This window comes from Ceratosolen solmsi, unplaced genomic scaffold (assembly GCF_000503995.2).
Source record: "Ceratosolen solmsi marchali unplaced genomic scaffold, CerSol_1.0 scaffold29, whole genome shotgun sequence".
Classification (NCBI taxonomy): Eukaryota; Metazoa; Arthropoda; class Insecta; order Hymenoptera; family Agaonidae; genus Ceratosolen; species Ceratosolen solmsi.
In genome coordinates, this window is record NW_011948417.1 from 3,530,260 (window position 1) to 3,552,237 (window position 21,978).

At 32.8% G+C, this 21,978-nt stretch overlaps 2 protein-coding genes across 5 annotated transcripts in view; one reads left to right on the forward strand and one right to left on the reverse strand.

The window, feature by feature from the left end:
• mRNA-cap (RNA guanylyltransferase and 5'-phosphatase mRNA capping enzyme) overlaps positions 1-18,104 on the forward strand; it is a 68,472-nt gene extending 50,368 nt beyond the window's left edge. Inside the window, exons 3-6 of one of the 3 annotated variants that reach the window (XM_011496307.1) lie at positions 15,837-16,247; positions 17,100-17,285; positions 17,537-17,719; positions 17,808-18,104. In XM_011496307.1, the coding sequence (XP_011494609.1) occupies positions 15,837-16,247; positions 17,100-17,285; positions 17,537-17,719; positions 17,808-18,031 (1,004 nt within the window). In that variant the 3' untranslated portion in view covers positions 18,032-18,104. Of the gene's footprint in view, positions 1-12,345; positions 14,357-14,464; positions 15,187-15,836; positions 16,248-17,099; positions 17,286-17,536; positions 17,720-17,807 lie in introns of those variants that run through there. The other 2 variants (XM_011496306.1, XM_011496305.1) reach the window with 2 other exon arrangements.
• Positions 18,105-18,227: 123 nt separating this feature from the next.
• Positions 18,228-20,835, reverse strand: LOC105359663 (uncharacterized). 2 transcript variants are annotated; one of them, XM_011496308.1, is made up of 8 exons: positions 20,748-20,835; positions 20,063-20,366; positions 19,756-19,987; positions 19,586-19,683; positions 19,318-19,509; positions 18,908-19,234; positions 18,581-18,840; positions 18,228-18,499 (listed from the first exon to the last, which is right to left on the reverse strand). In XM_011496308.1, exons 2-8 carry the CDS (start codon positions 20,303-20,305, stop codon positions 18,307-18,309), a joined length of 1,545 nt encoding a protein of 514 aa, XP_011494610.1. In that variant the 5' UTR covers positions 20,306-20,366; positions 20,748-20,835; the 3' UTR covers positions 18,228-18,306. The 2 variants fall into 2 exon arrangements, with proteins under 2 accessions (XP_011494610.1, XP_011494611.1); XM_011496309.1 differs by having other exon boundaries at positions 20,553-20,835.
• Positions 20,836-21,978: the final 1,143 nt, after the last annotated feature.

Genomic DNA, 21,978 nt, shown 5'->3' on the forward strand with positions numbered 1-21,978 from the left:
CCCCTACCCCTACCCATCCCACCTTCTAACTCGCCATTCCCTCATTTTATTGTATTGGATGAACGTTAAACGATTGCGTCGATCCGACCTTATCATAAAGTACCGTCCCACTTCTGGCCCATAAATTTTGATAAAGAAAGCTTTTAACCCACTTTGTTGTATTTATTAAGGTATACAAATCATCATAATGTGCGAAATAAAACATATTTCTCCAAGTTTCTTTGTGAGCTTGAGCCACCGATGGAAACTTTCAGGATCTACTTTAGAAGTATAATTACATTATGCATTGTCTTTATTAATGACATTTAAAAATATTACTTAGTCAAAAGTCTTGCGCAACCATTAACGCTCTTTATTTATTTAATGCCATTAATGCAATAGTCATTATACGATTAAATATATATTGTGTAATTATGTGCCAAAGAGTTAGCAATCAATTTTCTTCTCGATTAGCAATAAATGCACATACGCTTCATTGATTATCAATTATGTCGAAGTGTATGATAATATTTCAAAGCTATTAGATTCACATGGATTTATCAATTTTCATAAATTTTGATTCACCTCGCAATTAGCGAAACTTTAAATTTGTCCCTCCATCAACATAGCTACGTATTTTTATTTGTTTTTTAGAATAAAATAGGGTGGGTGCATGAGAATAAACAACCCGAGTTCTACATTTATATCGTATTTATTATGTAAGTAATAATAAATTGGCTTGCATTAAAGTATCATCATAAACTTATTAATTAAGAGCTTTGTTAATTGGGCCATTATTTTATTAAAGCAGTGGTGGTGACTAGGTCATTAAAAGGCCATGAAATAACGCATGCTCGGGCGTAATTTATATATATATATATATATATATATATATATATATATATATATAATCGATACCCTATCGTCACATCATTCACAATTTCATCGAATCCTTTCGCGTGAACGTCATTTTATAAGTCAAGCAGGTTTTCATTGCCAAGAATAATACTCGCAAAAGCCGCTTGGATTCTATTTATAATATATTTTAATCTCGGAAACGTGACTTAAATCTCGTGGACTTTATCGTCAAGGTGCTTCGGCGACTGAACTCCACAAGTCACTCGCGCAGCACTCCTGGTAATAGGACGAGCGGACACTGTTGGATCTACGAGAAGTACAATTACAATGGCAAATGTCTTTTCGACAGATCGCAAACACCGCTTGAGCAGTTGTAGCTTGCGTCCTCGGAAATAGCGGCGCCACGCAGAAAGAACTCGGCCTTTTTTCTTTCGAGATTCGATAGGTCGGTTCGCTGCTCATCCACCACAGCATAATTCCAAGCGATCGAGCTCACCGAACAAACGGCTTCATCACGCGGATGTATCGCCGTTGCGTTCAGGATTCGCGATAAACCAATCGCAAAAGACTCGATACCCAAGAGTGTGATTGTAGTGGTACGCCCTTATATCGATATCCATTGCACGTGGATGACGTTGGCTTGGGCTCGAGTTCGTGAGCCGCAGCATTATGAGGCTGCGGCTGGGAGAGGGAGAGAGAGAGAGAGAGAGAGAGGGGGGGAGGGGGGCAGTCGAGCGACAGTCGATGACGAGCAGTAAGAAAATCTTTATTGCGGACGTAAGTAGACGTCGAACGACGTGTTCCGCACTAGCTGAATCATCATCACCACCAGCCTCGGGATGTAAGAGCTGCAGCGGCGAGTGACAGCCTCGACGAATAGATCGATACTCTCGAATCGTCCACGTCTAAAATTGTATCGTGACTCGATCACTGACACACTGGTCCACCGAGACAAACGGAGACTCTCGCGACGAGTGCTGCACCCTCGAGTGCTGTTAGGCTCTTTGATTAGCAGACATTGTTTCTATAGATATTTCCATAATCCTTTTCCTTTTCCCCTCTCCTTTTTCCTTCCTTTAATCATAGATTTATCTTCTCCGTGACTTGCATTAGCGCGCAGATGTTTTGTTAACGCATGGCTGTGGTGTAATTAATTGTATGTGCGTGCGCGTTGCGATCAAATGGATTACAACACTTAATAAGTCTGCAATGAAATGGAAAAATAAAACCGAAAGAACGATGATTTCGTGATATGAACATAAATTTTTATTTCTTATTATCAGAGCCGTTAGCAATTGTTTACAATTAACTTAACGTAAGCAGAAATATTACGTTAATATGTACTTATTATGTAAATATCCAAGCTTTAGTCAGACTTGGTTTTTTCTAATAATAGATTTGCTGCTTCTTTGTCTTTTTTTTTTCTTTCTTTCTTTCTTTCTTTTTTTTTTTTTTTTTCTTTTTTCTTTTATCAAGAGACATAAATATGCCGTGACAACGGATTAGTAAGTTAAAACATGATTGTCAATGTGGCGGAAGTGAAATATGGCCTCGAATCATTGTTGATTAACAGAAGCCTCGAATTGCGTTCTTATATAACGTATAAAAGAGCTTTTGGCAGCTTTTTGCTTATATTGTGATCGTTATAGATAATAAGTCAGCCGAAAATATTTTTTTATTTCACGAATATTATGGAGGACGAAGGGTTGTCTATCTTGTTTGCTTTTATGCTTTGATAATGTTTGTATCGATTATATGTGAATTAGATATTGAGCGAATGTGTGCGACATACGTGTGACAACATACTATTACGTGCATTTTGTACTAAAATAGGATAGACAAATATATTAAACGTTTAAGATCTCGTGCTATTTTGCATTGTTACATAAGACGATTTCTTTCTCCCTTCTTTTCTCTTTCGGTTGCCCACTTTGCGCGGACATCCCCCTCCACCCACCCCACCCCCTCCAATCCCCGCCCCGGCCATCCCCTCCTCGTCCGGCCATCACTTATTATTATTATTCCCCAAGCACACCCCAACCATGCACACATATCATCAGCACAGTATAAATGCGATACTCTTAAACCTGCGTATAATATTGAAGTTCACGTTGATCGTTGAACGGTCCATTTTTCAATTTTGCTCGAAATTAACTGGATCGGTAACGTTATATCATCGCAACACGGACGTTTGCCTAATTGCATTTATCTGGAAAGTATTATGTACTTATATTTTCTTCGTTACTTTTTCTTTTAGCAATCATATATTTTTATGTACACTTAAAAGATTTCACTTACGCTGCTATTTGATTTATTCGTTCCTTATATAAATGCATAAGTATAATGAGAGAATAATTAAGAAAAGCTTTGAAAAATGATTTTTGTCACCTGTCAAATGTCCTCATTTATAAAATTTCTATTAATTTAATATTTTACTTTTTTTTTTCTCGACTCGATCCATTTAAGAAGATAAGCGAATAATTAATATGTAATAGAGAACATTTAGAGAATTAAAGTTGTAATAATATAAGAAATTTGATATACGCCTTTGTAAATACAGATGCCTATAAATTAAAAAAAAAGAAAAAACAAAAAAAAGGCCGCAAAGAAAGAATGACGGATGAATAGAAATTAGATTATTTAGTGAGAAATAGTGATTATCAAGCGTTACGAAACAAGTCTAGCAAATGATTTTGATTCTTTGATATTTTTAATTGCTTCTTAACGCAAATGAATTTTTCTTTCAATTTGCATTGACCTCAATACCATTTAAATGCGTTAACTACATTTGTCATTACAAATGAATATAAATAATTATGCGAATAAATGATATTCAGTACAGTTCAAGGCATATATAATGTAAAGTAATCTAAATGAAAATCATAAATTATTTTTTTTTTAATGAACGATGAAATTTAATATTCAAAATATAATTACTTAAATCTTGTGCCAATACAGATCAATATATTTATTTAAAAAATAAAAAATAAAAAAAAAAAATCATATAATACGGTTAGCAAGTTTTCATTTATAATTCAACGTTTGATAATTTCTAAAAACAATTTTGCTTAATTACCATACGGCTACTACGATAAAATGATTTACCAAATATTAATTGCAATATTTTTCTAAATTTTCTAAAATGATATATGTGTCTAGTCTAGAATATATAACTAAAATAGTAAAAATAAAATAGTTCAACCTAATGTATTAAGCAAGTATACCGAACTATTAATTAATTAAGAAAAATATTGAAACACAACATAATAATATTGATTACCTTATAAGACTAATACAATTCGCATTTTCAATTTATATTAATACAGTTGTAAAATAATTTTATAATAATATTTAATACTATAATGATTAAACTTAATTGAATTAGTCCAATATATCAGAAATTTGCCATAAACCCCGATTAAACATACACAAATCCTTATATGTAGATAATAGTTTTGACTAATTGATTGTTTTATATTGTATTGATAGTAATTGATATATTATTTTCTACCTTCTAAACTAAAAATGAGAAATTTGTCAAAAAATACTCATTTCGTTGATCTATTATTTTCCCGACAACTTAAATTGTAGTGTGAAGAATTTGGCTGAAATAATTTAAAAAACGTTTGGCCACTGTAATTTTCATATAAAATTAGGTTTTAACTTTAAGACAAAAAAAAAAAAAAAAAAAAAAAAAAAAAAAAATAAAAATTCTCTTTTCTTTTTATTACATTAAAAATAGTTGTATACTTATTGAAATAAAAATGTGGTAAAAGTTTTGTAAAGCTACACTTGAATGGAAAATCTTATAATCAAATGTAAATATTATTGTTCTTGATATCAGTGGCGTATGTTATTTGTTTTATAATGAAAGTCATTGAACCAAAAATCAAAGTAGATAAGGCAAAAATTGACATAGCATCATTGAAAAGACTAATTAAATATTCCAAAAACTAATATTCATATATCTAAGAATAATAATTCATATTGAAGGAAATATTATTGTACCGTAGATTAGGTAAATTGGAAACAAAGTGAATAAATGTACATTCATAATTTATTTAAGCGAGGTTGCTAAAATTAAAAAGTGTGTGAGAAATTTCAATTATGCGTGTTATTTAATAAAAATTTGTAATAGACAAAGTATTACGATACCGAATATCATGTACAAATTGCAATTACAACGAAAATATAAATTATAAATATAGAAGGAATTTCTCTAGCACATCAGAAATAACATGTTTATAATAAAATGAAACGCATTTTTCCTCTTCGTTTTTTCTTTTTCTCCTTTTTTTTCTTTAGGTATAATTAGAAGAATGTAAAAATTTGTTAAAAATTTGCGTGTTCTTCGATCTTAGCATATTGTCCCGTTCGACTTTTAATTTGCTGCTTATTAAAATTAAGAATTTTCGCATTAAAGCAAAGTGAGTGTTTGCCTTGGGTGTGTTGGTGCTCCTCGTTTCGTGCCCTCTGTTATCCCTAAAAAATACAAATATTATGTTTTTTGTTCGCCTTAGTCATTGGCTGCTTTTACTCTTGTGTTTTACGTTTGGAAAGTGAGAATGACATCATCTGTAGATATTCGCATGTAACGAAATGTAATGTAAATGATGTAAATGATGTATGATCTGGCGTATTTGATTGTAAATATTATTAAATTGAAAGACGCAATTTACCACGTAAGATTTTTTTTTCCTTTTCTCTTTTTTCTTTCATATTTTTAAAAAGTTTATGCAAATTTGCAAATTATGCCTTCACCTTGTCGTAAAATTCATAACTTAAACCATTAGTATTGCTATATTTAACATACTTGTAATAAATAAATAACATAAATTTTAATAATTCCACGTATAAGAAATTAACATCAATGGTATAGGATGGTAAAATTTTCGTTTTCTGAAAGCAATTATATTTTTCCGTATGTTATGAACTTCAATGTTCCTGTTCTGCAATTAGGACGTTAAAGTGATATACCAAGTAAAGTATATGAACAAAAAAAAGCAAAGAATATCGGTGTTTTTGACGTTTAAAAAGAAAATCTCGTCATTAATCAGTTATTGTTTATTTTGTTTCTCTCTCTCTCTCTCTCTCTCTCTCTCTCTCTCTCTTCTACGACTCTGCTTCAATAGTAGAAAATAAATCTTTATATTATTTTATTTTATTTTACATTGCCCAATTTTTCTATAAATGGAAAATAAGCATTATGCTAGCGGCTACTTTAGTAGTGTATCAACGTTGATTTTGTAGCTTCGTTAAACGATCTTCTCGCATTTATATCCGATGTATCGTACGACAATAGTAAATGTGAAAAATATCTCATATTGTTAAAGGAAATTCTATGCGACCAGTCACAATTAGAAATTATTCCAATTTCACTAGCAAAGTCATGCATGATTATTAATAGACGTAAATTAATTAACAATATAGTACGCTATATTAATATTCATATGAAATTGATTTATTACAAGACTATATAAATGATAAATTAAAACAATAATAAGCTATCGATAGATATTGGCAGTTTTATTATCACAGTGTCGAGTAAAGCTTACATAATATATCTTCCAGCAGTCACATTGGCAGTTTCGAATTTTTAAGAACATAAACATATTCTGTATATGTAATAAGCATGAAGCAATTTCAATATGTAAAAATTTACAATTATCCGCATTGCACACGTGCCTCTATATGCAGTCTCACCGCCCCCTCCCCTCCCCCCTGACTTTTACATTATCGTACAATGCCTTTGAAAGTTGTGAATTTGGCGAAGACGAGCAAGAACCTTCGGCAAGAATAGGTCTTGGTCGTTCAATATTAATTACCATTTTAATCCAATGCTTTACGCGCATTTAAATATAATAAATTTAATAAATTCAATTAATCCTCGTGTTACTTCTTGGTATTTAATTGCAGCCTCTGCCGAAGCACTCGTATTTCTGAATATTATTATGTCTAGAAGAATAATAGCGGCATAGCGAAATTATTGCGAGCTTAGGTTCATACTTGCTGACCTAAGCGAGAGCACCATGTCAATGCATAACCGAGTCATATTCAAGTCCTCTTTCTGTTTCGTTAAGTAGTAATTACCACTTCGTTATGATATTCACGGCTTATCTGGTCAATATCCTCGGATGCTTGCATTTCTAACAGATTTGTCAAATAAAATCATCCGTTAGGTCTCGATGAAGGCTTAAGTAAGTGAAATCGTAAGCTCGGGCTTCTTGAACGGCGAACTATTATTATTATTATCCAAAATCAGGTAAAATACAAATGAAGGTAGTCGTTTACTCGTAACATTCTAAGCTAATATACATTGAGAATAGCATTTGAGAGAGGCTGTTAGAAAGAGTGCGCGTGTATTTTTTTTTTTTTTTTTTTTTTTTTTTTTTTTTTTTTAGTTACCTTCAAGCTAATTTATTTTACCCGTTGATGACTATGATAAATCATTTAATGTTACCATGCATCTGCCAGATCGAACAGTATACCCATTATCATTTAAGTATTAAGACGTTAGAACGAACTTTTCTTTGCCATAAGGTTCTAAATAAATAAAGATATAAAATAGGTATCATGGCAGTTTTTATGAAATCTAAAGGGAAAAAAAGTCTATTTAATATAATAAATAAGTGAAATAGTGTAACAAAAAAACAAAACAAAACAAAACAAAACAAAACAACAAAAAAACAACACAAAACAAAACAACAAAAAAAAAGAAAAAAAAAAGAGATATTTCATCGATTCCTTTACGTTAAAGTATTCGTTTTTTATTTTTAGCAATAGCTGTTTATAAATTACAAAAATGTCAACCAATTCGTCTAATTTTCTCGTAAATGTTCTATTTCGTTACTCACTACTACTACTACTACTACTACTACTACTACTACTACTCAATGGTTGCTCTGCGGTATTGAATTCTCCGAAGAATCACGAACCTCTTACAGAGGAATTATAAGGATATTCCGAATAAAGCCAAGTATTTTAACAGAAAAAGATTGCAATCATCATCACTTGGTAGACTTATGCTTTCATCGTTATTTATTTTATAGAAGATAATGTAGAACTTACATAGAACTTATAATAGACGTCTCAAGTGACTGGGTCGATGAGAAATACAAATAAAACTAAAACAACCGCAATTAGACCGAGAATTATATTTTCGTTATATATAATATATAAACATTTATTGTTTGCTAAATTTCATAAAATTATTAATTGCTTTAATTGATATACTTGCAATAAAGTATTTAAGTTTAAATACTACAATGAACAATATATACATTTATACTTTGCAATGATAAATACCTTTCGTTATTTAAAAAATGCATTGAAAAAAAAGTGTGAATCGAGAAGAGGCTTTTCAAAATAATTATATTTTCATTAATTTTGTAAAGTTCTAATACAAATAAAATCACTAATATATCAATATTATAAATTTAAATTTTAATCAAATAGAAACTGAATCTATAGATTCGCCAATAATCTTGATGAAAATAATCTAAAAAATTGCTTCAATATGCTCATGGTTTATATAATCATTATATCGATTGCTAATTAATAATTATTAATTAAAATGTCGAATTAGATAGTCCTGTTATTTGTTATAAAGTATATTTTAAGTCTTTATGTAATTATAAATATAGTCTCTCTTCCTGAACAATAATGTAAAGTTTTAGTTATCTAAATTACTTGATAATTAAGGATGATAACTTATCAAGTAATAATGATAAAATATAAGAAAAAATTGATTAATTTGAAATTTATTACCCTAGTATCTATGTATCTCGTAAATATAATATATCATTGTTTATAAGATATTAACAATATGAGTTTGAAATTATTTATGACTCGTATCATCGTATAATTTGGAATTTCCATCTGACAAGAAAATTATAATAATCTATGGTTTGTGAAAATTTTTTTTTTAAAAAGTTTTTCTATATCTATATTTGTCAAATGATTTTTATTTGTTTATTTTTATAATTTATTAGACTGTTTTAATTAATTTTTTAATGAGATATACACATTGATAAATGATTTAAAAAAATTAAAAACAAAAATTAAATAATTTAATTCATATACAATATGCAATTTAATCTCAACTTGTAATATTTAATTATTCTTTTTATCAAATATAGTTAACATTAAATTAAAATGTTAATGAAAAATGTCTTTGGAATTTTTATAACAATACAAAAAATAAGGATAAAAAATGACTCACTAATTATTTAAAATAAAACGTTTGATTATTCTAGCTTTTTTGAAATATTGAAATTGAAATTATTTATTAGCCGTTTCTTATGTATGCCTCATTAACCAATTATACTCACTCATAATTAGATCTTAAAACTTTAAATTTACATTTTTTAAGCAATTCATTTCATCATTAAGATATCAATCTGTTTGACTTTTTAAATCCTATCTGTTTCTTTTATTTTTCATTGTTCGAACTTGTTATATATTGCGGATAAGATATATTTCTTTTACATTAAAAAATCAAATACATTTGATTTCATATTGAACCAGTATTCATTGACAATGCAGATTATTTTATGTACTTTTTAAATTTTATGTTTGCATGCGTGCGTGAGTGCGTGAGTGCGCGAGTGCGTGCGTGCGTGCATGCGTATAAATTTCACAGCTTTGTAATCAAATAGCTTTTAAGTTAAACGTAGATTTTTTATTTAATAGAGAATTGTGGAATAAAATTTATTAGGTGTTGGAGCAACAGAATAAACATTATGCAAATGGAATAGATATGGAGAGAATATACTAATGATTAAGCTATTATTATGATAATTATTATTAAATTTAATTCTGTTCGCGGTAAGTTAGATATAATTTAATTAAGTATATAAAAAAATTGATATGTGCTAATTTAGAATGTAAATGACTTACGAGTAATGTATGCATACTGTATAAAATTATATATTTATAAAAATAATTTTTCTTAAATGTCCGTCCGTGTTGTAATATAAAATATAAAAATATAAAATAATTTTATTGTGAAATAAAAATAATCGTGTTATTGTCTAAAATATTTTTAGTTTTGGAAAGAAATGAAACGTTCAATCCGAATGAACAGTTTTGTTATTTCTATATTTTTAAATATAGAACAATGTAGAATAATTTTTTTTTTTTATTAAACTTTAACAGTTTGACATTAAACATATATTTATAAAGATATACAAATAACAATATTTTCTGAAATTTTTTAAAAACTTCACAAATATTATGTTTTTGTAATCGTTGGAACATTTGCATCATTCTATTGCCAAACAAATAAAAACAGCATAATTAAAATGATTTGATAAAACATTAACCGAACGATAGGCTATTTTTAAACACTTTGTAATATTAAGTTTTGCCGTATGATTGTACGTGCGTATCATACTAGAATAATATATAAAAAAAAATAAAAAAAAAAAAAAAAAATCGTTCTAATAGTAATAAAATATAAATTTGAACATTGTAATAAATTGAGTTTTAAGGCAAATTATTAGATATGACATACATGAAAAGTTGCTATAACAAATGAAAATTACAAGTAGGTGATACACACACTTGTATTTACCGATACTTTTCTAACAATGATTAATCCCTAATAGTTATGAATGAAAATTCTTACTTATCGCATTGCATACTTAATTATTTATTAAAGTTATACCAATCATTTTTTATCTATAATTTTTTTTTTACCCGAATTTTCTTGTCTATAATATAGCAAGAATTCCGATGATCCGATAACAATTGTTAATACAAACGAATATTATACCACTGTAGTCGGTATGTAATACGCTTAAAACATTAGAAATATATTGTTCCGCTTAATCGATTGCTTTTGCATTTGAAATAAATTGCAAGTAATTATTACATGAAAATATTTGGTTGATGTGAAATAAGTAAAGATGGGACGTTTATTTACATTATAATTGAACAATTTAATATTCACTTTTTTTTCTTCTATATGTAAGATCTATCGCTTGTTTAATCGATAAAATGAAAAAGGCTTTTTGCAAGTTGAATGTAAATAAATGCTTACGACTATGATTACGAGTACGCGTAATTCAAATATTACAAATTTAGTCGATATTTTATTATGATATCGCGAGTGCGAATTAAGTTTTTTTATTTCTTTCTTTCTGTTACTTAGTGTTTATCAGGTTAACGGGAATCTCATCTATCGATATAAGTTTCACTAAAATATCACTCCATTTAGTTCCTTCGTACATACGGCATAAGCGATTAATAAGTATTGAAAAATCATTATAAAGTCATATCGGGACAATTATTAGTATGTAAGCCGTACCTACTACATATTTCATATAATATCGTTTTATTTATTAATTATCTTGAGTGTACTAGTACATAAATAAAAATATTATTTTCAAATTGTTCGATTAATTATTTCGCTTGTAAGAATGTTCTTTAAAAAAATAGTATCAGTGCGAATTATATTTTGCAAAAATAAAGATGAACGTCCAAACGTATGGAGGTGGTTGCTTACCGTATCTTAAATATGTCAGTACCTCGTTAACATTATTTACCATAAATACGTTAAAAATTATTATTATTACGTTTTTTTTTTTTTATCATTATTATTATGAGTGCAACAATATCTTAAATATGATAACAGAAGAAGAAGAAAATATATATATATATATATATATATATATATATATTGTTATATTTACATATTTTATGAAATATTATTGTCAATAAAGTTCTTTTCCATAGCTCAAACTATCATGATTTGGGAAATAAAAATAATAGCTTTTAAAATAGAGTCATCATAATCAATGATCTATTTATACGTTTTCAATCGACACTTGTCATTCATTGGCCGCTAAAAATATTCTCAAGCGCAATGTCACGTTATACATACCTGACACATCTTTTTGTTATATTAATGTTGCGTTTAGGCCCTAATTACTAATAAAAGCAAATCAATGGCAAACGACTTTAGGGTAATGTGCGATCTGCGATGGAGTCGATTCGAGCAAACGATAACGTGAATTTTGAAAAAGTCCCGATTAAAAGGCCAAAGCAATGGGGGCCAGAAGTGAATCGTTATTTAAAATAGAAATGCAGAAATCTTATAGCCGTTACGATTGAATAATTCGTGTATTATCGTTAATGGCGTTTGAAATTGCCGAGGCAATCATTTTTATGGATCCATTGAGATGACCGACGGCATGCTCTACCGGCCTTGTCGCCTACTTTTATAACGATCGCCTGGCAAAATGCATCGGGCGCTCCTCTCCTCGGGCGATCCTCCGACGATCCTGATTGCGCGCAGTTGCTCGATCGTGGCAGAATATAGGCCCAGTACTCTACGAGCAGCACGAGTAGTTAGTTATGAGCCACAAGGTCCCTCTCCCTCCCTCCCTCATGCATGCTCATACATGCGCATACGTCAGAGTGTCCCGTGGCCGCCGATGCCGAATTAACGACGAGGCAAGATTTTTATCATAGATCGATGCTCGAGCATACGTATCGATTATCGATTATAAGAGCCTCTGCGATTTAATGGAACGGAAAGCCCTGGCGAACGGCTCAGCCTGAATTGGCATTTATCGAGTGCACCGAGGGATGCGCGAGCACGCAACGCTGCTGTGTTGTGTAAAAATGTTCGGCTGGCCCAGGCGCAGGCGCACTCGGCTCGCTCTAAACATTTGACAGCGACCGAGCGAGAGCTCAATGGCGGCAGTGGTTGGCTCAAATGAACATCGAGTTTCAATAACAGATGTATTTTTAATTCGCGTTTATTGGCATATTGCGGTGGTTTAGTGTCCTGGAAAGTAATAGCGATTATTATCGTGGTCTGATAATACTAGCTCTTGATTGTTTAATACGCGACAGCTGCGAAAGTTGTTAATCTCACTCGAGCTTTTGTGTTTTAACAAGAGGTTAGATCTATGCGATACGTACATTTGTGCTTTTAATAGTTTATAACCTATGGTTCGATCATTTTTGTGCATTATGCTCGTCATATATTAGCGATTGTGCGTGAAATAGTATTAAATAGAATTTTCAATTTCATCGACTTATTGATCTAACGGTATTGATAGTATGAAAATTGTGATTAGGCTGCTAATAACTGCATTGGTTGAAGCGAATATATATCTTTTCTTTTTTTTAACTGCATGAGAAATGAGAGTACCAATCGAATCGCCCATTAGTTATTTCGTATAATTAATAATAATGTCATAATTGCTCAACAGATTGACAATTGCTTATGTCTGCATAATAATTAATTGTTGATTGATGAGCAGAAATTAAGTCTACGTTTCAAGCTGGACCATATATAATGCACACGACACATACATAAGTATATAAGAGCTGCTGTAATGGCATGCTTAAGAAGATTAATTTTATAAAATGTAAAATGTAACTGTGAAATCTTTTATAGCGTTGATAAGGATATGTCCATGGACTGCTAATATTGAATTTCAAGAATTAGCGAGTTAAAATGTCACAATGGATGCAAAGTAATGTGGGGCCAGTTCCATCGCGTTGGTTGAATTGTCCTCGAAAGTCCATTAAGCTTATTCACAATAAATTTCTTGCTTTCAAAACTCCGCTCAGCTCTTGCTTTGATGACGAAGTGCCGGAGGAATGTCGCTTTACCGTAGAAATGTTACTCGCGTCTATTAAAAGCCAACGGCTGAAAATTGGTCTTTGGATCGATTTGACCAATACTTCTCGCTTTTATGAAAAACAAGAGATCGAACAGAAAGACGTGCGTTATTTGAAACTTCAGTGCAGAGGTTACGGGGAGACACCATCGGCCGAGCAAGTGAAGACATTTGTGCAAGTCTGTAAAAATTTTATTGCCCACAATCCATTAGAAATTATTGGCGTTCACTGTACGCACGGCTATAATAGGACTGGCTTCATGATCGTCAGTTATCTTGTAGAGACGGACGAAAGCAGTCTCGATGCTTCGTTAGCTCAATTTACAGATGCTAGGCCCCCAGGAATTTATAAGGATCACTATATTAGAGAGTTATACAGCAGGTACGACGACGTTAACGACGCACCCGCTGCACCTCCACGACCCGCCTGGTGCTTAGAATATGACACTGCAAGCGATTCTGGCGACGATGCAAGTACAGCTACCCATTCGGAAAGAAAACATTCGCACAAGAATCGCAGGAGGGAGTATATGAAGCAGAATCCAGTTTTTATGAGCGGTGTGCCAGGCGTTACGCCTGTTCTGGATTTTCAAAAAGCATCCGGTATACAGCGACGCGTTCAAGATATTTGCAATTGGCAGAGTACTGGCTTTCCAGGTGCGCAGCCGGTCTCAATGGATTCGGAGAATCTTTGTTTTCTCCATCAGAAGCCTTACAGAGTTTCTTGGAAAGCGGACGGTACAAGATATATGATGCTCATTCAGGGCGACGGGCAAGTTTATTTTATCGATCGCAATAATAGCATTTTCAGCGTAGACAAGCTGACATTTCCTCATGTAAGAGATTGTAATAAAAAATTAAAAGATACTCTTCTAGATGGGGTGAGTGTCTCACGTAACCTTACTTTTAACTTAAAGAACGATTGGTATCGAAGTTTAAATTTCATTTTTTATATATATATATTTTTTTTATCTTTTATTTCTTTGCAGGAAATGGTAATCGATAAGGCTCAGAGTAAAGAATATCCTCGCTATCTAACTTACGATGTTATTATGTACGATGGCAAGGACGTTAGTAAATTGACATTTTATCCAGAGCGTTATAGAATCATTGAAAAGGAAATTATGGGCGGTCGACATAGAGCTATGAAAGAAGGACGATTAATTAGAGAGAAGGAACCCTTTTCTATAAGGTTAAAGGAATTTTGGGACGTAACCCAAGCTGGTAGCCTACTTAGTGACAAATTTGCAAAGCAACTTGGTCATGAACCGGATGGCCTAGTCTTTCAGCCGGATAAAGAGCCTTATAAAGCTGGTCCATGCGCAGATGTATTGAAGTGGAAGCCATTGTCCTTAAATTCTGTCGATTTCAAACTAAAAGTTGTCGTCGAATCAGGCGTAGGAATTGTACGTCGATCCGTTGGTCAGTTGTACGTTGGTGGACTCGAAGTGCCATTCACTTCGATAAAACTAACCAAGGAGCTTAAAGATTTCAACAATAAAATCATAGAATGCAAATATGAAAATAACCAATGGGTTTTCATGCGAGGGCGAATGGACAAATCTTATCCAAACTCATTCTCTACTGTCAAAGCCGTTTGTGCTTCCATTTCCAATCCCGTTACTAAAGAAAAACTTTTAGACTTCATTCGTAAGCATAGGTTTTCACCGGACGATTCGGAACTCATGCCACCACCTAGAAATCATATGAGGTGATAAAATTATGTACATCTAAGTTTACTGCTTATCAAATAAATGTAATCATAATGAAATAAACAAATAAAGAAAATTTATAATAAAATTAAATACTCCCATTGACTTGATTATTAATTCCAAAACAACATGCCAACATGCTCGCAATCACTTTTTATTAATCATTTTAATGGTAAATAAATTATTCTACATTAGTTAAAAGAATGACAGTTAATCAGACGTAATAATAATTTTCGATATTAAAAGATAAATTTCAAGGTAATAATTTTAATGTCATGCCATTTGTCTTATTAATTATTTTTATATTATTTTGGTTAATAAACTCACAATAGTATTTTTACAATTTCTAATATGAACGATGAATCGCAACAGTATTAAATGTCGAAGTAAATCATCATCCACATGGTCGATGAATTTCCATGGCAATTGGGTAACTTTGTCGAGTAAGATAGAGAATATTACATTATACCTTAGGGTAAGACAAATTGACGTCGGCAAAATGTTGTCAAATTTGTAAAGAAATGGTTGGCGCGTTAAGTACATAAAAATTTATGTACATAATCTGCTGTAATAATCTGATAATAGTAAAATATGTGAATGATTAAAAGCAATTTTCTCTTTTTTTCTTTTTTTTTTTTTTAATGTTTAGATCGAACTGTGCTTATTTGGTGTACCAAAGATCTGTCGTCGAAAGACAAGAGGTCGCTTCGGATTAACGTGGAATATGATTTTGCCAGTCTGGTTCGGTGGTCCCCGGATGGGAAAGCATTCATCATTCACAAGTCCCTGGCAAACATAATCGAAGTATACAAAGTGTCGAAGAAATCCGATGGGACTCTGGCCTCGGCGACCAAGGCTTTGGAATTCCCCAGGCAGCACAAGGAAGACGCCATAGGATTGGACATCGCTTGCAATGGCCGATATATTATCACATGCAGCATAAATAACGAACTGGTCGTTTGGGATCTGAAAGGGCAAATTCTCAGCACCGTTGATACTTATCTTGGCTCAACGCACAAAGCAAGAATATCTCTTTGCGGCCGCTTCGTTGCTGCATCCGGTACAATTTACTCGTTCAAACATTACTTTTGTTCACCTAGTATTATTATAGGAACAGTACGATGACTCAAGCGCTTCTCTTAACTAACGATAGCCCTTCTTCATCCTCATCCTCATCCTCATCCTCTTTTTACGACCGTATTTTAGAGATTTGCGATCATTTTCGTTGCCCCCTATCACTGTATGTATGCCAACAGATTGAAAATAATAAGCAATTATGTACGGTATGTATTCTCCCTCCCCCCATCCTCCTCCTCCTCCTCCTCCATCATCCCGCAGTTTTTTTAATTTCGAGATCGTATTCGAGAACGAATACCATATTTTGTCGAAAAAGCGCACATTACGTAAGTTATAAAGAATTCGGATAGATGCTATTTATTTCTAATTTTGCATGTACGATAAATAGAAAAGAAAAAAAAAGAAGATGACAATAAATTCATAAGCGCGTAAATGACAAGTATACTTTAATGCATCGTGAATAAGCATTACGATATATATTTTCGATTTTATCAATAATTCCTATTTATAATGTTAAAACTAGTAACAATATTTTCGTTATTGTTGTTTTCTTAACGAGATTACATTGGTATTTCATCGATAAACACAATGTTTTATATCGATTTTCCTTCACGTTTATTAATGATCGCGATTCTTGGTAGGAGAAGAGTGTGCATTTTTTTGAAAAATATTATCATCTTACAAATATTTTACAAGTCGGGCAAATGGTTTAGGCAATTTAAATATTTTCAATCGAGCTTAAATACCTTGTACACTCATTAAAATGTTTAATTATTGTATTTTTTGATAATGCTTGTTAAAAGAATACTCGTTATTATTAGCAAAATCCTTTCAGGCTTTACTCCCGATGTGAAGATTTGGGAAATAGTTTTTACAAAATCCGGAGAGTTCAAGCAAGTGGCTAAGGCATTCGATCTTGCTGGCCATTCATCTGGTGTTTTCGACTTTGCCTTCAATTCTGACACGAGTCGCATGGCTACGGTCTCAAAAGATGGAACATATCGTTTTTATGATACAAAAGGTAACGCATTGGCTGCCCCCACGAATCTGATAATTAAGGATCAATCGATTGATTCGTGCCCCATAGCAGCAGCCGCATTTCATAAAATTGACGTTAAAAATTTGTTATATTTTTAAGGCGCATATTATTATTATTATTGTTATTATTGTTATTCTCCTCCTCCTCCTTCCCCCCCCCCCCAATCTTTCCATCGCCACAACCGCCACCCCCATCCCCATTCTCACGATACTCATCAATTATTCGATTTTTAGTTGAATTTGAGAAAGGCGAAGATCCTCATTTGATTTCGTCGAGCCAGTGGGAGGGCTCCACACCCGCAACCATCGCCCTTTCGCCAAATGCTGAAATCATTGCCATATCACATGGCTCCTCTCTATCATTTTACTCAACAGTTAACGGAGAACTGGATACAACGATCGATGATCTATTCGACGGTACGGTTCTCGTATCATATGCGACTAATTATCGACGTTTCATTTATAAAATCAATCTATCAATTAAATGACGATTTTACATTCGCAGGATCAATAAAGTGCCTCACGTTCGACTCACTTGGCGAGTACATTTTAATAGCTGGTGATCGACACATCAAAATCTTCCGAAACATTCCTGGTTATAGAGCATCTATAGAAACAGCACGTAAGAAGCTGTCGCAACGGCAAACCTCGGCGACGAAAGAACGTCTCGAAAAAACTATCGCAGACTGTGAAAAGTTCCTGAAGGATATGGGAGAGCGCTGTCCTTGAACGAAGCCGCAAATGCATTTATTATTTTTCTCCTTTTATACATTTTGTTAAATGTTTTTTTTTTCTTCTTCATTTTTTTTTTTTTTTTGTTTGTTTTTGTTTTTGAACGACTTGTTTGCAATAAATAATTTTTTATTCATACAGCTAATAAAACATTATTGACATATTTTACATTGGCCAAGGAAATGTTATTACACTTACAATATGTTTTAATTCATACTTTTTATCAAATAGAGGATATATTTATTTAGTCTAAATGAAATTACCATGACAATTTAAAGAATGATCTTCGATAGGTTGTAAGCACCTGACAAACGTTTCTTTTTATGCTTGAAAATTAAGAGTCGACGCGATGCAACGAGAGCATAAGGGGCCCTCGATTCGTTTCTCAAGATTTGATAATTTGCTCGTAAACTTACACGACGAAGGTTGTTCGAAGGTACGGGCCGACCACCAGCAAAGGCGAATCTATAAATTAAAAAATTTTTTTTTTTCTTTAATAATTAATATCTATTAACAGCAAGTATCTGATAATTATGGCGTGCTTACTTAATTTCCTGCCTCGGTCCGCGTAAAGTTGAATCGGGAAAGACAATTTGCCTGTCGCCAAATTTTCCAGCTATACTCGGCCTTATCGACGCGTATTTTATTTTACTTCTCACAATTATTGGAAGATTCGTTATTTTGTTATTTTTTATTGCCGCCACGTCGTTAATCAAGTAAGGGAGGATCGAGTCCCCAAAGTGTTGAATTATCACGGAATAATTTAATGGCTGATTACCGGACTTCACAAAGGCGCACACGATAAGCTAAAAAGTCAATGACACATCGAATCAATCGAAATTATCAGAAGATGAAAAAATTAATGATACTTACTGCGATTTTGTGCCACATATTAGAACCTGGTGTGGCATATTTTAAGACATTCACCAACGAAAGCGAAGAATCAATTTCCTTCTCGAGAAATATAAGGGGCTGAACTCCGGCAAGTAGCTCCAGAGCTATTGCTTTCTTTTTCAATTCGAAACTTTGTTCGTCCTTTCTTATTAGGACGCTTTTTAACATTGGAATGAACCTATTGGCGACCGACGGCCATCTCAGCATTAACTTTAGCGCGCAATCTTTGAAAAGTGTCTCTAAATTCGGATTGATAAAACCCTGACCGAGTAAGAGTTCTAACAGTAATTCTGTCAATTTATCTACCTGTCGAGCAATGAAAGTGCATATAAAACCTTTAATAGTCGTTGTAATTTTAATGTTAGTCGATAAAATGTTAATTATATTACAGAATTGAGATGATAAGGGTAGACAGCTTTGTTGTTATTGGTAATAGCGATGATGAGCTGACATGTCCGAGTAGAGACTCTCGTGTATTGGGCATTATTCGATATGACCATAGATCTGGCAATCGACATTAATTTATCCACTACGCCTTCTCCGCCCAAGCAGGCATTCGTAGCACAATCGTTTAGAAGAACCTAAGCAATCGTTTTATCGACGATTAACTTTAAAAACACTGTTCGACCTCTATCGCATAGAAACAAACATTTTTACCTGAAATGTTTTTTGAGAGCCGTTGAATAGCATTTTCAAGGCTCGTTTTGCATAATTATTTCTTGCCTCTAACAGCTTTGAGTCCACGATTTCAACTTCTATAAAATAATAAACAATTATTAGGGTAGTTAATTCATAAATGCCAGCTTCCATAATTGTCAAGCGCTTACCTTGAAGAAATGGAACGCTAACTTGAGAGAAACTCTGCGGTTCGTTTACTTTTTGCGATAAATCTATAAAGCGTTCGTGTGGCACAAAAAGACCGGCTTCCGAGAGATATTCTGGCAACTGTTCCGGTGCACCAATAAGGGGATCGACGTCGCACAGATTTGTCACAACAGCATTCACGTCCGTCGAGGTCAGACGTTTCCTTTTACTGTGCCTAAGTCTTGTAACGCATTTCTAAGGCATGAATTAGCGAATGTTTCCTAATTAATTAAGCATTCGAGCGTATAAATTTAATATTTAATAACTTACGTGCAATACTTCACGCAGCCTATACGATGCATCTTCGGCGAGTTTACGAAGAAGCGTATCCGGTAATGGATGCATGCCTAATTCTTCTCCTATTGCTGAAATCCATTCCGTACTCAAGACTGCGTACTTCCTTGTCGCATTCGAGCCATAAGAAACATTATTATTAGAATTTGACTCTCCGTTATTATTAACAAAATGATTACTATAGCTCGAAGAGGTTTGCGTACTCAGCACTTCTTTCATTGTTTTTGTTTATTAGAATTCTCCTTTAAGAAATATGCATTTGACTAGGTCCCCTATGTTTCTAAAAATATTCAAATATCTTACGATGAAGTACTCGATTAAAGGTAAAAAATAAACGCAACATAAAATACCATATTAGTGTCACGTTAATTAAATAAGAGAATAAAGACAAAGAGAAAGAGACGAGGAAAAGAAAGAAAGAAAAAAACTTATTATCTACTAATTTATTTTGATCACTTTCAATTACATTTGCCTTTATGCAAAAACAACTTTAACCAAATTTTCAAGTTACGTTCAATATAACATTAAATACTACGAATTTAACTCTCTATCATTTTCTAAATGTATTTATAATTAAACATAACGGCAATGCAATCAAACTCAACTTCTCATTTACAGAGCAAGCAAATACTACAGCCTACACAAGAAATTTTGAGGTTACCTTCGTACCAAAACAAAGCTGCTTGGGGAATTAGGGACACGAGCTTGTCACTGAATATGGAATAAAATGAATATTGGATCAATTTAAAAAAAAAAAAAAAAACCGTCCATGAATATACGCGAGCGCCTATATTAGCTAATCGACTGTCTTGTTCAATTCTGTTTTCGAAAAGAATTTTAAGAACGTATCGTCCGAGCCGTCGTTATGTAAGGAATAATCGGAAAAGTATTCCTTTCAATGTCTCATTCTCACGTATAATCATTTTTCCATGGACTTTCATTGTAAACTATAAACTTACATTATACTTTCATCATTTATGCATTGGAATGCATCAAATCCCTTGTTAATGCGTTGATAATATTTTCACTGTTTTCTTTTCATTTAATGCTCAATATAAAAAAAATTGTCGAGACATTGTGAAATTTCTCATTAATTATTTATAAAATCAACGTGCTCGACAAAGCCTAACAGATAATTAGAGGATAAATAAAGCTAATGCTGGATTAACGAAAAGAATGAATAAAGAGGTTGTAGAAAAATATTTATTTTATCATCAAAGCAAGCAGTTTGATCGAAAGCAAAATCTAGGGAATTAGCCTTTTTTTTCACTCTCTCTCTCTCTCTCTCTCTCTCTCTCTCTCTTCCCCCCCTCCCCCCAACCGACCAGCCCCTCCAACCCTCCATCGCCACCATCAAGAAACTCCGGGCACTTTGTAAATAAAAATTCCAGCTATGCTTACATATAGAATAGATTCGTCGGGGGCTGAGACTAATTCTGAGGCAGGAGCTGGAAAATATTAAAGGCGCTCGATGTGCTCGATGGAAGGATAAAAGATATAAACTTACGACAAAGTTATTACTGTTTAACGCCGCGTTTGAGAGCTTTGGCAATTATATCGTCAGTTTAGGGTTAAATTTCGGCGTCATAGGGCGTCGTATGTTTCATAGCTCCACGAACTTGCTGTACGTAAAAGGTGAGCAAGTGTGCGCGCAAATGTAAGCTCAGACACGAGATAATAAGAAGGACGGGGAGAGAAGATGGTCGTGCGAAGTGTGCGAGAGGCAAGTGTAACATGCACAGGGAGCGAAGGGAAGGTGGTAAATAATATTTGAACGTGTGGCACATGTTTGCCCCGGGTCGGTTAATTCAATACGTCCATGACTTCCTCGAGGTCAAAAGTGGGGATAGGGTAAAAGGACGGGTGTAGAGAGCGTCATAAATGATGAGAAG